This window comes from Aspergillus versicolor (assembly GCF_001890125.1).
Source record: "Aspergillus versicolor CBS 583.65 unplaced genomic scaffold ASPVEscaffold_7, whole genome shotgun sequence".
Lineage (NCBI taxonomy): Eukaryota > Fungi > Ascomycota > Eurotiomycetes > Eurotiales > Aspergillaceae > Aspergillus > Aspergillus versicolor.
This window is the reverse complement of record NW_024467530.1, coordinates 1178698-1194176: the sequence shown is the minus strand read 5'-3', so window position 1 is coordinate 1194176 and position 15479 is coordinate 1178698. Positions and strand designations below refer to the sequence as shown.

The 15479-nt window shown below is 52.9% G+C and overlaps 7 protein-coding genes across 7 annotated transcripts; 2 read left to right on the top strand and 5 right to left on the bottom strand.

Annotated features, from left to right (window-relative positions):
- Nucleotides 1-186: 186 nt before the first annotated feature.
- On the bottom strand, nucleotides 187-1596 carry ASPVEDRAFT_54524 (uncharacterized protein; the record flags this gene model as incomplete). Its single annotated transcript, XM_040814942.1, has 1 exon — nucleotides 187-1596. The coding sequence occupies one exon, from the start codon at nucleotides 1594-1596 to the stop codon at nucleotides 187-189; it is 1410 nt and encodes a 469-aa protein (XP_040670100.1).
- Nucleotides 1597-2349: 753 nt separating this feature from the next.
- On the bottom strand, nucleotides 2350-4020 carry ASPVEDRAFT_54523 (TPR domain protein; the record flags this gene model as incomplete). The annotated part of the gene is made up of 1 exon (XM_040814941.1): nucleotides 2350-4020. The coding sequence occupies one exon, from the start codon at nucleotides 4018-4020 to the stop codon at nucleotides 2350-2352; it is 1671 nt and encodes a 556-aa protein (XP_040670099.1).
- Nucleotides 4021-4570: 550 nt separating this feature from the next.
- Nucleotides 4571-4980, bottom strand: ASPVEDRAFT_135989 (small nuclear ribonucleoprotein F; the record flags this gene model as incomplete). The annotated part of the gene is made up of 3 exons (XM_040807253.1): nucleotides 4571-4637; nucleotides 4738-4893; nucleotides 4943-4980. Coding segments are annotated over 3 exons (261 nt in total), but the record flags the coding sequence as incomplete, so codon positions are not given.
- Nucleotides 4981-5296: 316 nt separating this feature from the next.
- On the bottom strand, nucleotides 5297-6454 carry ASPVEDRAFT_43806 (CXXC motif containing zinc binding protein). The gene is made up of 5 exons (XM_040812912.1): nucleotides 6281-6454; nucleotides 6061-6175; nucleotides 5937-6002; nucleotides 5700-5822; nucleotides 5297-5618 (listed from the first exon to the last, which is right to left on the bottom strand). Exons 1-5 carry the CDS (start codon nucleotides 6313-6315, stop codon nucleotides 5475-5477), a joined length of 483 nt encoding a protein of 160 aa, XP_040670097.1. The 5' UTR covers nucleotides 6316-6454; the 3' UTR covers nucleotides 5297-5474.
- A 194-nt stretch (nucleotides 6455-6648) lies between these two features.
- On the bottom strand, nucleotides 6649-8666 carry ASPVEDRAFT_135557 (putative FAD monooxygenase; the record flags this gene model as incomplete). The annotated part of the gene is made up of 3 exons (XM_040807225.1): nucleotides 6649-7608; nucleotides 7663-7956; nucleotides 8010-8666. The coding sequence occupies 3 exons, from the start codon at nucleotides 8664-8666 to the stop codon at nucleotides 6649-6651; spliced, it is 1911 nt and encodes a 636-aa protein (XP_040670096.1).
- Nucleotides 8667-10414: 1748 nt separating this feature from the next.
- Nucleotides 10415-12037, top strand: ASPVEDRAFT_196628 (uncharacterized protein; the record flags this gene model as incomplete). The annotated part of the gene is made up of 3 exons (XM_040809215.1): nucleotides 10415-10458; nucleotides 10506-11076; nucleotides 11126-12037. 3 exons carry the CDS (start codon nucleotides 10415-10417, stop codon nucleotides 11774-11776), a joined length of 1266 nt encoding a protein of 421 aa, XP_040670095.1. The 3' UTR covers nucleotides 11777-12037.
- Nucleotides 12038-12405: 368 nt separating this feature from the next.
- Nucleotides 12406-15447, top strand: ASPVEDRAFT_85735 (DDHD family phospholipase; the record flags this gene model as incomplete). The annotated part of the gene is made up of 4 exons (XM_040817735.1): nucleotides 12406-13419; nucleotides 13471-14752; nucleotides 14802-14939; nucleotides 14990-15447. 4 exons carry the CDS (start codon nucleotides 12406-12408, stop codon nucleotides 15445-15447), a joined length of 2892 nt encoding a protein of 963 aa, XP_040670094.1.
- Nucleotides 15448-15479: the final 32 nt, after the last annotated feature.

Genomic DNA, 15479 nt, shown 5'->3' with positions numbered 1-15479 from the left:
ATAATAACAGCTAGCAATTCTATTTCTAATGGAAACTGTGTATGTCTATGGTGTTGGTCAGGCCTGCTGACGGGGGAATCATCGTATGCAACAACAGAACATAACAAGTCTAGAAAAACAACAAACCGACGAAAACAAGTCTATAATAAATGCAAATGCAATGCAATGCTGCAAGAAAGATCATAATCAGTCCATCGTGTGCAAGCACATGCGGTCGCGCAGGAACAGCTGCACGCCGGCCGCGGCGCAGTCCTCGTGCAGAGGCTCCACCATCTCATAAATCCGCGGTTTAATCACTCGTCCGCCCCCAGCGCCGCCGCCGTCGCCAGAGGTGTCTGCGTCTTCGTCGTCGTCGTGGAAGACCCCCTCGATGTGCAGGCACTGCAGCCCCTTGAACCGCGTCTTGCGTGCCTCCAGCACTGCGCTCACCTGCCGGATGAGCATCGACAGCGAGTTCTCCTTGCAGCCCTCAATGTAGAGCGACTCGATCGACGAGGGCAGGACCTCGGTCAGCGGCAGCGATGGCTCCATCTGGTACTGCACGTCGAGGAGGTTGGGCAGGCGGATGCGCAGGTCCTTGAGGACCGTAAAGTCCGCAAAGGGCCCAAACCACTCGTCGTGCGATTCGTTGAGTCCGTTGATTGTAAACGGGAGGTGTTCGCCCAGGTTATCGAGCCAGATTGTCTCGATAGTGTTCTGGCTGCGAGCCAGCGACTGGTTGAACGCGGAGGGCTGGAATCCGTCAGCCAGCAGGCGTGCGTCCGAGTGCTGGTACTTGAATGACTTGAGCGACGGGCAGGACGCGATGAGCTCGTCCATACCCTGAGCGCCATTGCTGGCAGTGAGTGTGATTTCCGAGACATGCGATCGCACATTACTGCTTTCTCTATCTGATTTCTGCTCGGACGCTTCAACTCCGGCTTTTTCAGGCCGATACTCAATCAGCGAATCTACAGACAGCCTCTGGAGCAACGGCATCTGCAGAAACGGCATAATCTGCGAGGGATAGAACGTCCCCTGGTCATCATCAGGCCCAGTGACCTGTCGGAGAGACACCTCCCTGAGCCGGTGAAAGCCCGCGCAGGCATCGAACGGCTTCTCTCGCGCCGTAGCTCGCTCGAACACGCGGTCCAGATACGGATAGCCACGCGGCTCGGTCGGTAGTGATGGGTAGACGAGCTTAAGCTGTCTAACGTTGTGCACGGACGAAAGTAGAAGTGCGAGCCAGGCCTCGTCCACGCCGGAGCGGAGGTCCGCCTCCCATTGAGAGCTCTCTGCCTCTGAATGGGCGATTGCGGCGGCCCACGCGATGAATAAGGAAAGTTCGGGCTCGGTCAGGGTGAGGTCATGACCCTGCTGGAGCTGCCAGTCACTAAAGTCGAGAGACCGGACGACCCCAGCAAGGTCCGGTCGCAGCAGGATTGCCTTCAAGAAAGACTGCACCTGCGAGCGGTTCTTCAACTCCGCTGAGCGGTAGAGAGCGCGAGGGAAGAGGCCGTTGAAGCGGCGGTTGACAAAGATGGCATTGTAGCGGTCGTTATGGGATTCAAGGTAGTCCCCGACCAGGAGCAGGATGTCGTTGTTGAGGGCGTCCATGGTGCCCATTGACTGTGAAGCCGTTGGCAGTTGTCAATAAACAATCCGGGGAGCAGCAGCTTTTAACCCACCCAGTCCACCCATCTGTCGCTGTCAATGCCGATTTTGTCATCGATATTCTGATGAGTTTTAACGATCTGCCACCGCCACGCCAATCAGCGCGAGGCAGTTCATCTCTGGGATTGAGTGTTGGGCCCACGGGTCCATCCCGGATCAAACCACGCCGCAGGAAAGACTGGCGAGATGAAGCATTTAACTGATCAGCGACAGCCTACACAGAGCACCGATTCGACTGGCATCCTGTGGCTAGCGTTTATATAACCGCTAGGTGCATAATTGTTCCCATGCGGAAGGCAAGGCGAGCAGCAGCGGGCGTTGATTCGGTGTACAAGTTGAGATCTTGAATTTTGGGTCCGGTGGGTTCGGTTTCGCCATGGTGGATCTACAGATTCTTCATCCGCAGAGAGTTGACTGTGGCGCCGAGAATGTGCCGTCCACTACACCGTCTACCTAGTATAGGGACTAGTTAGTTCCTTCAGTATACCGTGTCCAGTAGGCAGAGTATACGCTACATTAGTCCAGAGTACGTACATTAGTAACGCAGGCAATGCCCAGCGATCTACACCGTCGAAGCACTCCGGTTAAGGCGCTTCTAGCGCTTCACTTAACTCTCCGTCGGGAGTTCTCGTGGCCATTATCGTGAACTCGGGTGTCGGAATTCAGTGCCCGATCCAATATACTGAGTAGTGAGTACTATGAAGTCCGGCAGAAACAGGACGACCCGATGCGTATGTCTGCCGTCGCTGCCACCAATTTCAGCTGCTGCTTCACGATCCTGGCCTCGGCCGCCCTTCCCAGCTTCACCAGACACTCGTGGTACCCGTGCAGCGACCAGACGTTGTTCGGGTGCTGCAGTGCCCGCGGCAGCGTGTCGTCCATCCCCAGATCGGCGCTGTATACGGCCGCTGCTTCGTCCACCTTCCCTTGCTCCAGCAGCAGTGCTCCATACGCATGCCGGGTGGGCTGCATCCACCCCCAGGGCTCATCATATGGAAGCCCGTCATCCAGCTCAATCGACCGTCTCAAATGTCCAAAGGCCTGCTCGATATTGCCCCGCCGATACTCCAGCTCCCCGTCCAACATCGCCCCCGCAATCCCCAGGATATCCACACAGGTATTGTTGAACAACATCCTACTCCGCGGCACCCTCTCCACGCTCTCCCTGAACTTCTCCCTCTCTTCACTCGCCTCACCAACCCTCCCCAGCGCCGCAAGCGCTACCCCGCGCCCATAATGCACCATCGCCGTAGAAACACAATACAACGCCTGATCCCCCGGAACCTCCAGCCCCAGTAGCCCCTCCCACCTCCCAAACCGAATCAACACATGAACCCTCATCGCCAGAAACCCTTCTAACCAATCCGCCATCGGCGGCGACTGCACCCGCAATAGCTCCTCAGGAATCTGCCCCTCAAGCTCCCTCGCCGTATCCAACGCAACCCCCGCCCTCCCCGCAAACATCGCCGCATAGATCCGGAAATGGTAGTTATGCGCGCGGTACAGGGTGTAGAAATTCACGGGCCCGGCTTTCTTCACGAACCGCTTATCCGACTCGATTGCCTCGCTGTTGGACGCCATCGCTGCTCTGTATTCCCCGCAGAGAATGTCCAGGTGCGTCGGCATGTGGTTCAGATGTCCCGCGTCTGGAACAAGACCGCGGAGATGGTCGGCCACTGTAAGCGCCTTCTCCGGTGCGCCTGACATCTCCATGAGATGGATATACAGGTGCAGGAGACCTGGATGCTGAAGACCACCAGGCAGTTGCAGGGCCTTGTCAAGTACGTCTTTGATTTCGAGTGTTCGGGCCCCTGGCGCCGGCTGGCCCGTTCGTAGATCCCAGAGTTCCCAGGGCGTGAGGTTCATTAGCGAATCTGCGTATAGAGCTGCGACGTCTAAGTCGTCCGGGAATCGCGCGTAGACCGAGCCCATTTCATCCGCGTAGGTCTTGTTCCAGGTGCTGCAATCCGAAGCCGGTTTCTCAGTTGGATATCGAGACTGGACGGCCTCGATGAGCGCCGCTTCGACGGGTTCAGTATTTGATGCTGCGTGTTGTCGGGCATCACTTGCGGCCTGGTGCGTCCGCTTCACGACAGCCTGTAACTCGTCTTCATCGAAGAATTGCCACGGTTTGTTGTAGTTTGGGCCTAGGGTGTATGCTAGACCCCAGTATGCCATTGCGCAGGATGGGTCATGGTCTGCGGCTTTCTGGAAGCAGGATGCAGCTTCTTCGTGGTTGAATGCGTATGTCCAGATCAGGCCGCGGGTGAACCAGGTTTGGGCTTGCGGGTTTTTAGTGCTTATTGGGCGGGTGTAGGTGCCTAGGTTGAAATAATCATCCTCTTGGGATTGGGATTTGGGGGGCATGGTGTTGGTTTTGGTCAGAGTTGTGGTATAGTCATGTTGGTGTTGGTGTTGTGAAGTGGGGTACGGTGGCACCATTTGTTAGGCTACTGACAACCTGTATTACTGTATATGCAGATTGAGAAATTTCACCTTCTATTGGAACTACACGGCTGGCTTCATACATAGAACATTACAGAACCAAAATTCCCTCAACACCGTGTATTGCGCCTGGCTAGGTAGAAGCAGTGATGGCGGATCATCTCGCTCGCATGACCATCGCTATTGGCATAATGCACCTCAACTTTTCATCCCACGAACGAACCCGGACCATTCCCAAATCAGTATTACTTGAACCGCCGTAAAATAAACACGTATGCCGCGGATCGAACTGGAAGATGAAGCCAAACGAACGTTGGAACGACCGGCCAGTGGCTCGCTTCTTCTTCTTCAAAGCGTTGACCGCAGTCGTCTCCGACCATCATATCCTCTCCCTATACAACGTATGCATCCAGACGAACGAAACAAAGCGAAACGAAGATCGATTGGTATATGAATTCTCTCGCGCGACCGTCTATCGTAATCCCAGATCCGTCATCTCAACATTCTCCGCCGATCCCATCCAGAGGATGTTATTACACCTATCCAGTCAAGTCAGCATGGAAAAAATAAATGCATACCAGCAAGGCAATAGCCGGTGTTTTATCCAGGCCAGGGGCTGGGGTTTTATATCCGACGCACCGTATGAAAACAAGACCCAGGGTCCCCGTGGGCTTCCCATCAATGAATTCCTCTGTGTCCCGCAGCAGCACGTTCATGTATGAATCAATGCTCTCCAGAAGTCCCTTGTATTCTGTCTGGCCCCATTTCAGGCGGACGATGACTTGGGTTGCGACCCTGCGTGAGTTAGCATGGTCTCAATCGTGCGGGAGCAATCGAGGCGTACCTAGCCTGAAGGAAGGGTCGAGGGTTGACGGGTTGAAGCTACAGACAAGAATCAATATCAATCATAACAGAATATACAGGACTAGGACAGTCGACGACATACACTCATCGTAAAGGTTCTGAGCGAGCGGCGTGCGGAATCGGAATCAAATCACAGCGGTGTCGATGGATGGAGCCAGTCCGGTCCAAATGCGTCAACTCTGCTGTCGGAAAGCGCGCAGATATCGATTTCGAATGATGATTGCAATGACTGCAACGACACGGGCTCGACTGGTCAACTCGGTGTTCAGAGGTCCTTTGATCTTGAGCCGAAAATGTGCTGAAGCTCGACGCGGTGTCGATCGTCCAATCAGGACTAGCGCAGGACCACCGCCTTCATTACATCTGCCTCAGGCGCCATAATTTTTATTGCATCCTCAGGCTTCAACATGGACAGCCAGAGAGACAGAACACACTTGGTGGTAATTTGGATAATTCATTATTTAGACAAGTCTGAATGCTACACCCCATCCCGACCATAAACAGTCCCTTCCTCACGCTCGTTTGACGTCCCACGCGATCTCCTTAATCGCAACCTCATCCCCAGCCTTCTCATCATAATCATACCACTCGCCGTCTGCGAGATCAATCCCCGTAAACGCCGTAGAGGATTCCACGCCCTTGGCCTCCCAATCTCCCTACAAGCAACATTAGCACTGTACCAGTATAGCTTCGATGAAGCCATTTAGATAACAGCAAGGCAAGACGGGAAAACAAACATCAGGCTTAAACTCCGTAAACTCCAACCCGCGACAGTCAAGGTCAATCACCTTCTTCCCCTTGCGCTTCTCATCATCGGCATAAGCCGTCGGAGCTGCAAGGATAGATGCCGAGTGCGTTTTCTATATGATGTACAGTAGGCGGCGGTTAGTCTAATCGAGTTTTCGTTCCCAAGGTCCCCGCCAGTCAAGATATATTTGACGACTGATGCAATCGATCGCTCGGATCAGACATACCTGACAAAGCCTGCACTTCCACACAAAGTTCGCCTCGCCGCGACTTCCGGGGATTTCATGCTGCTCCTGTTTTCACTTATTAGACACCTTGGACACAAGTAGTTCTGGATTTGGTGTGACGTACAAAGCGATTAAAGCTCACCCAGTTCGGGTGCGTCTCGCGACATGAGGTACATTGCACCTTGAAGGTGTAATAGTAAGGGTCTTCCTCTGAGTCTTGCGGGCGGAGGCCCGTGACTCTGTTCTTGTTAGCGACGGTTCTTGACGCGGATGCGGGGAAGTGAGTAGCTGCACAGGTACAGCGAGATTATTTGGATTTTGGATTTTGCAGGACAATGGCTTACCCTGTGAGTTCTGCGGAGAGGATTAGAGAAAGCATTTCGACGGCTTTGTTGGCTACGTGGGCTTCTCTGGTCTTGTTGGTGGTGTTTGTTAAACGTCGTGGTGCAAGTCCGAGCGGGGCAGAGGTGAAGCTTTTTGGTGTTGTGAGGTTGTACCCGCAGCAGCAGTGTGGGCAGTGGGCACAACATGGTTTCTAGATTCTACGCATATAAAACTGGAGAGATTGAATTTTATATGGAATTTTGAATTTCATCTAAATTGAAGCTTAGGTATTTACAGGAACGCCAGTAATGCTAATCATAATCAGACAGGCCGTAGTCCACCGGAAACAATATATACAGGTTTATAGGTTTAAATGCGGCGAAGCCGATTACAGACGGCTCTGCTGGTCCTGGCCCAGAGGTTTCGTGGAGAAGGCATTGAAGTATGCGTTCAGAGCATCAACTGTGCCACTGCCTTCGGTCAACTGCACCGTGCAGGCAACGTGGCTGTCAGGGCGTGTAACGACGACACCACCCTTCTCAGGATCGAACCCAAGCTTCTCGTGGGCAGCATACGTGGCGTTGGGGACACGCACGTCTGGAATGTCATCAGAGTAGAGGTGATAGCGGTAGTCACGGAGAACCTGGGGGATCGACTCCGTATCGATGTCATTCTTCTTCTCAGCGTAGATAACGCAGAATGTGAATAGCTTGGAGTGAGGCATGTGGCGCTCAAAGAATGAGACATCCGCAATATCAGACCTGCGGTACTCAGAAAGGAACGAGCGCTCCTTCTCCAAGTTGGCGGCGAAATCGGTGATGGCCTTCTTGGTCTTCGTCTGTCTACCAGCGAAAACAAAGATGCGGAATGCACCGTTTGCCGGGATCTCCTGCTCAAGGTGCACGAAGTTGGAGTCTGCTAGGCGGGTGACGGTCGAAGGAGTGAAAGCCTTGCCAGTGACCAGGTTAATGCCGGGGACACCGAACAGCGGAGACTGGGCCGGGTGAGAGGAATCCCAGTTGAAGACGTTGGGCTTGTAAGCAACACCGTATCCACTGGTGAACTCGCAAGAATCCTTGAATGTCTTGACGAAAGGATCCTCTTCCACACTCCGAGAGCTCTCGGCATTGGCAGCTGAGCCGACTTCGCCAGCGTTGGGGCGGCGCTTGGAGAACAGAGCGGCGTATTTGTTGTCGAAATCGAGCAGAGTCTCCGCAATGTTCTTTCGCTCGGTCTCGTAGGTGCTCAGGATAGAGCGATCGGCCAATCCAGACTCAACAGCGTGGAGCTTCCAGGCCATGTTAAGGGCATCGTGGAAGGCAGTGTTCATACCCTGACCAGCCTTGGGCTAGAAGCAGTTAGTGTCCGGCACTATAAAGGATACTCGGAATGCGAAACTTACGCTGTGTGTATGGCAGGCATCGCCTCCCATGAAAACGCGCTCATCCAGGGTGTACTTTTCGGAGATACCCTGTCCAATGGGGTAAACGGAGTACCATTCAACGCGATCCCATTCCACGTAGTACGGCTTGAGGATCTTTTTTGCGACATCCTGGACCTCTTCCGCGGTGGCGGTCTTTCTCGGGTTGAAGTCTGGGTCGGTGGAAGAGGCAATCTGGACATAGAGACGAACCATATTGTCTTCGCGGGGAATAACCATGATGGAGCCGGCATCGGAGTGAATAGTGCACTTGGTCTATATTAATTAGTCAATAAATGATCAACAGTCACAGAAACGGGTGATCGCACCTTGATATCAGGGAAGTCGGTCCTGACAACACCGTCCATGACACCCCAGACATAAGAGATGGGGTCCTTGTGGCGAATCTGGATACCCAGCTGTTCGCGAACGAAGCTGCGAGCACCCTCACCACTGAAAAGGTACTTGGCGCGAACGGTCTCGATAACGTTGGTGTCCAGGCACTTCAGGTTGACCTGTACAGGGTACGCCTCGTCGAGGCCATCATTCTTGAATCCAGTGATCGTCCAGGGCCTCTCGACGGTGGTGCCGGCCTTCTTGATCTCGTCGAGGAAAACGGTCTCGATCTTGCCCTGGTGGACCAGGGTGGTGAAAGGATATCTCGTGTCGATGAAGCGAGGGCAGCTGGCCCAGTTGCCAGTCCGCTGAATACCCTTTCCGTCGGCGCGCGGGTCCCAGAAAGAGACATCGTACACCTTGGCGGGGTCGTAGGCCATGATGTTGCGCTTCAACCCTAGGTTGCGCAAAATTTCGGTGGATCGTGGCTGAATGCCATCGGCGCGACCAGTGGCTGTAGGCACGGGGCGGTTGTCGATGTGCTTCACCTTGTAGCCCCAGCGGGACATGCAAAGCGAGAGGAGAATGCCAACAGGACCTGCGCCCACGATGACAATGTCATATTTCTTGGGGTAACTGTCGTTCGTCATTATGGTACAGACAGCTATGAACTAGCCGAATCCAGAACCGATGGGACGATCACCAAGACAGGGATTTGGGAGTGTTTGGTATGGAAACAGAGAGCTGACTACCTTTTAACACCGCCGACTTTGGGGGGAGGGTCAGGATGGGAGGATAAAGAAGAAATCGTGATCATCTTTGGAAAGGGCTGAAGGGCTCATATATAATAAATCCGCAAGATTGGGGAAAGCAGGCCATTTTGGAAGGAAAATGGCAACGGAGAGCCACCACGGCAATCGAGTCGGCTGGATCGTGGGGACAGTAGAAATGACGAGCTGGATCAGAAGGCCGAGCCAAACAGCAGGGGCGCCCACAGGCCGCAGGCCAGCACGAACGAGGGGCCTTTGCTGGGCTCTGCGGAGACCAGTGCCGGTGCATTTTCCGGGCGTGCACAGGCAGCTGCTCTGGAGAATGTCTGGGAACGGCTAGCAGCTCGGCATGTGGGGAGCCGGCACGTGACCCAGACTCGGCAGGCTGGGCCGGGATTTCCTCCAGCATTTCCATTCGATTAGCGGCCTCGTCATTGGCTGCCGCTGTCCAGGGCGTTTGCCAGCGTTAATCTTCTCCGGGGATCACGATCCTAGAATCGGCTCAATCAATTACTTGTAGGATTCTGAATGATTCAATTCTGTGGTAACTTGCTGTGTTCGTTCACAATTTAGGTAGATTCATGCCTCTCAGCACCGCGACTTGCCTACTGGACTAGACACTAAAGGCCGAGGTTGTGTTTGTATAGCAGTACACTCCCGTTTTAACACCCGCCAAGCTCCCAATATCCCAGACTACCGCGCTGCATCCCCGTTTTTAGCCCAAGCTGTAGTGGAGCCGACTCCCGTGGGTGACACTCCTGCTCTCCAGTCTCCGAACTAGAGTGCCTTAGTTCGCGCTGCTAATATCCATTCCGCGGGCACTCGAGGTCGGCTTTTCCTCCGCTGCTCAAGTATTTCCTCACACTACTGCTCCCGCCTTGCTCTCCGTGTCACCGAGATAGGATTCAGATCTTATCCAGAGTTCGGTTGATCTTCTGGTGACGTCCTGAGAATTCATGGCACCCTCGTAGCAGAGATCATCGTTGATTCTAAAGTACTACTGTAAGACTGGATGGATCTCCCTCGACACCTTACGGCATGCCGATATGTGCCTTGCGGCCTGATGAACATGGCTCGGCCCACCAAGTCACTGTAGTGTAGCACTGCAGCCTAGGGTCGAGTGTTAGCGCTATTTATACAATAGTGGCCAGCTTGAATAGCAATCGACAATAGAACAATAGCATAGTATTGTTGTCTATTGTTTGGTTTTCTTATTGTTGCCTGAATAGCCCAGTTTGAGGGAATAGAGAGAATAGAGAGAACCCTTAGGCCTCAATGCTGGACCGGTTCTTCTCTTCCCTGCGTATTCACCTCCTCCTCCACTTCGTCCTCCACCCTCTCCACCACTCCACCAAACCAGTGAATAGGTAGTCACTGCATAACAATCAGAGCCTTAATGACGCAGCATCCTCTATTGTTTAGAATGCACTTTTAAATATGACAATACGGATTGAAGTATTGACGAATTCACCTACTGGTAGACGGTTGCAGTATGTAAGCCCCCGTAGACTCGAGTATACGAGACCTCAGTCTCCCTTTTCTCCAGCTCTCCAGTTCCTTAAGTATCTCGTAACTGCAATCCAATTCAACTTAAACCCATTTTTACCAGGGTATCTCACCGCAGTGTGATGAAAACTGATTCCTGCAGCGTACCCATCATGCTTGATCTCCAGTAAGTGCGGGCCTAACCGGCGTACGGCAGCGCTAATAGTAGAACAGAGGACTCACCTATGAAGATATCGCCAAGTTGAACCCATTCTATGAGGAATACAAGACCTTTTGGGACTACTCTCGTGACGTATCCGACCACTCGCTCCGTCCGGGTGTCCTGTCCCCTTCAGCCTCTCTGCCGTCGTTTACCTCCGGTTCAGACTTATCTTTGCCTGATGATATGGATGTCTCTCCGTTGTTTTGCCCCAAGGGCCTTCCAGGCAGTCCATTTCCGCCAATTCCTTTAAGCCCCAGGCCCATATTCCACAGCGGTGGCGAGTACAGACCTACCTTGGACGAAAGTCACGATCTTGAGTTGAGCCAGGTTGCGATAGTTGATGGCGAAGAAACCATGGGAAGGCCGTTGTCCCCCGTCCCTGAATGCACAGAGGATCTTGAACCGGGTCAGGAACTTGATCTTATCAACTATGCCCTTGGCAACATGAGGTCTTCGCACAAGCAACTTTTCGGGACAAACGGCTGGCTGGGCTGCACTGCCGAGCTGCCTCCTACCACTGAGCCCAAGTACAAGAAAGTAATTGGGTTTGGGAAGAAGTTGAAGCAGCACGTGGGAGACATCGTGAGTCCACTGCCTTTCCGGTGACGGAAGAGGTGGCTAATCTGCGTAGGCAACCGACATGGCCAAAGCACATCCACTATCACTCCCCTTCAGCACCCCCCGACAATTGAAAGTACTGCCAAAGTCGACAGTCGCTATTTCAATAGATCCAACCACCCAAGCCCAATTATATTCCGAGCTTGAAGTGATGATCTGCGTCAGTGCCAACCGATTCCTCATCCAGCAACACAATGAAGGCCGCATATCAAAAGAGTCCATCAGAAAGGTTAACAACTTCTGGGGTTCCAAGAACAGACCAAAGGTGGTCGAGTTCCAGTTTGACCAAGCCACTCAGCGTCAGCTGATCCTATCCAACGTCCGCACCATGAATTTCAACGGAGAAAGCTCAACAAACCCAGTAGCTCTTCATTCGAATCTGCATAATTGGAAAGCCATTGTCAAAGAAATGAGTGTCCGAACGTTTTGTTCACCCGATAGTGTCATCCGTAAGCACATGCATGACATCCAGAAGCTTCTTGACATGTTGGGTGCTCCAGTCGCCACTTTTCTCGCCTTCGAAGAGCTGCAAATGCGGGCACTTCTCTTGATGAAGGAGCAGAGGACAAAAAAGTATCTTTCCGAGAGCGGGCACAGCATATTGTCGGGCCCCAGCTCATCCGGTCCAAGCATGTCGCCGAGGACAAGTCATTCATCGCACTGAGTTATTAAGCTCTTCTTTTCGACGCCAATAGTATATTTCAAGCCAATTCTTTATAATTAGTGAATCATGTATATTGACTCGGTCCTCGTCAGTCCTTGCGGTCGTTTTGTTCCTGTTCAGTGTTACTCTCGGTGCAATGGTTTTTCACCTTATCGGTCAATTTCTCAAAATAACAATCTCCATTCCGATGTGGAAAGTCCAAAATTAATATTGTAGATGTATTGTACGGCGGTGAGTAGCTTTGGCTGGATGTTGTGCCCGGTGTAGGAACTGAAGACATCTTGTTTGTTGGTGATCAGCACGTGGGCGACGTCATAGGCTCACACGGCTGATCGACAGATACGAGCAGGCAGCCTCAAGCTCCCTTCTCTCCCAAATCCAGGAACAGCTCTTCTGCACTCGCTTGACGAATTAAATCCCTTCTTGGACCATCTCACTTCCGACCGTCGCTCTTAATGTTATCCCTTTATCGTCAGCCAGCTAGTCCTCGTCAGGACTGAAGGCTCCAGCAAAAGCTCCTGGGCTCCGTTTGCTCACCATGACGAGCGTCTTATCTGACTGATTCGCTTCAACTGTTTTCTTTGCAGGCTTCGGCTGTAGACTTCTAGTGGAAGTCGCCAGTATCAGCCATGGCCGGCCCCCTCCATACCTACGGAACGACCTGTCTCCTCGCCGATGACGATCCGAATCCCTCTGCCTGGCACTCTCTGCCCCATCCACCCCGCCCCCGGGCTCAGTTCTTCTATGTCTCCTCTCTACCGATAGACGACCCGCTGAGCTCGCTACCGCCTCCACCGAGCGGTCAATCCCAACTAGACGATAGGGTGCCGCCGCAGCCCTTTTCGGTTAGGGACCATATCGCGCTGGAAGAGGCTTGGTTGTCGATCAAACGGGAAGAGAAGTCAAAGAAGCCCGAGAAACAGAAGTCGCATAATGCCAGCGGTACGGAAGTAAATGCCGGTATCGCCGTTCCAGTGACGGACTCTGGACGAACGGGTAGCCGTGGGAGAGCGGGCCTGACGGGCAACCAAGGGAGCGAACGCGTGACATCTTCTGGCTCATATACGCAGAAGTTACCGCAGAGACCAGCTTCTCGGTCCGATGGCGATTTTGGCGGAGTAGAACAACAGGATGGGGGCTCTAAACGATCGAGCCTACAGTCGATGCCCGATGGGAGTATTGGAGACGGTGTCTCAATAGGTAGTCCACTTTATCGCAAAAGGGAGGTGTCCCCCACGGTCAACGCAAAGAGTTTCCGCCGCAAGATCAGCGACTCGAGGGATGAGAACCCCAATCTAGAAGAAGGGAGCGTTGGTTCTTACGGCCATTACTCTCGCGACGCCAGCATTAGCGGGTCCCCTTTCATAAGGGCCCCTGTAACCCAGCCGTCGAGCCCGCTCTCGCGATCCGTCGATTCTGCTACTGTCACGGACACGAAGCAGGAGATCCATGAGCGTCAAACAACCAGTCATAGCTACACTGCGTCTAAACCATCGGGGCTCAGAACAAGCACCTATCAAGACCAGTCACAAGATGAAACTGCCGAGCATACTGATGCTGATACAGAAGGAGATGAGGATGTCCAATCAAAAATCCCGGTGGGTGTTTCTCGACTTCATCTCGTCGAATTGCCAAATCTAAAGGTACTATTTTCCCGCCCCAAATTTGGATATATAGTTACTTATATGCCGTAGATGAAACCAATCTATTGGAGCCCGCTTCACGATGTATCCAACGTTCTTCGCGCTACATGGTTTTACAAAAACACGATGCTTCCGGTGGAAACGGAGCTCGCCAATAAACTGGAAGACGGTTATGTTTATCTCAAACCATGGACTGAAACGTGGCAGGATGAACTCAATAGCTGTGTGGAGAATGGAGCAGACGCTGAGTTGAAGATTGTGCATCAACTATGGCCCAAAGAAGACGATGTGATACCAGGCGCAGACGTTATAGCGCAAGAGGTCGAAGACCAGAACCCGGAATCATCGGAGTACGTTGATAATTGGGCTTCCGGTGCTTCATCCGCGCAAGCAGCGGCTGTTAAACCTTATATGACCTCCAGTGTCATTTATGCCGATGGAAAGAATGCGCAGATTCTTCGGCCGAGTCTGCTACCGTCTGTATCTAGAGGGAGGAGGCCTCTTAGCGCCGTCCGGAAAGGACGTCAGATCGGTATACCTGTTGTTCGTGGTTTTAGTCGACGTGCATGGGAACGTCTGCACCCATCAAAGCCCAGTCCCGTGGACGTGCGGAACTACCTCCGCGGAGCCCAAGCCAAAACAATGCGACCTGGTCGAGGCGGGGAGATATGCTATGCCTGTGCAATGGAAGAGTCCAGGCCTACGCCAACAGATCTCGTATTTGTCATTCACGGCATTGGTCAGAAATTGTCGGAGCGCATGGAGAGCTTCCATTTCACGCACGCCATCAATGCCTTCCGGAGACAAGTCAACGTGGAACTCAACAGCGAAGAAGTATGGCCGCACGTCCGAGATGGCCATGGTGGGATCATGGTGCTACCTATCAACTGGCGCTCGACCCTGTCCTTGGAAGACACCGATCTTGAGTCCCAGGTGACAGATGATCCGGCCAGTAATCATTTCACGTTGAAGGACATCACCCCAGAAACAATACCTGCTGTCCGGTCTTTGATCAGTGATGTTATACTTGATATTCCCTATTACCTATCGCATCACAAACCCAAGATGATACAAGCGGTCGTCAAAGAAGCCAACCGAGTCTTCCGGCTCTGGTGCCAGAACAACCCCGGATTTCAGCAGAATGGCCGCGTTCATCTAGTTGCGCATTCGCTCGGGAGCGCAATGGCAGTAGACGTGCTCAGTCATCAGCCGACAAGTATCCCAGACTTTGACTTTTCAAATACCAGTATCCACCCGGACATATTTGAGTTTGACACAAAGAACCTATTCATCTGCGGAAGCCCGGTGGGCTTGTTCCTTTTTATCAACAAAGGTGAGATATTCATCCGGAAGGAGGTATACGCTGAGCTAATGAATCATAGCGAACCTTTCACCCCGGAAGGGACGTGGTAAACCAGGCGGTAATGGAGATGACCGGCTTGATGGAGTAGCAGGCGATGTAGACACATACGGCTGCTTGGCTGTTGACAATCTCTACAACATCATGCATACTACAGATCGTAAGCCAACCCACCACAGCGAAATATCCTCTCTCACTAACCTGGAACAGCCATCGCATATAGAGTCAACGCCGCGGTCGATAGTGACTTAGCCGGCACCCTAAAACCGGCCGCCATCCCAAGCTCCACGGCATCCCTCTGGCGCTCATTTGGCGGTGCCTTCCGTTGGGGTACTTCGGCTGTCTCCGCCCCCGAGCGACCATCCATCATCACAAAACTCCCATCTAACGTGGAAATGGAGACGCACGATTTCACCCGGGAGGAAATAGCTGAGAAGCGAATGCTCCTGCTAAACGACAACGGACAGGTCGACTATTTTCTGTCTGGCGGCGGCGGGGCACTCAACATCCAGTACCTTAACATGCTCAGCGCGCACAGCAGTTACTGGACACTTACGGATTTTGTGCGATTCCTGGTCATTGAGATTGCCCGGAAGCAGAGTCGCGATGCTGTCCTGCCGGCGCTGAGGGCGGAGAAGAAGAAGGGGTGGAAATATCATAAGGGCTAATATAGTTGGATCTTGGTATATGATCTCGTTTG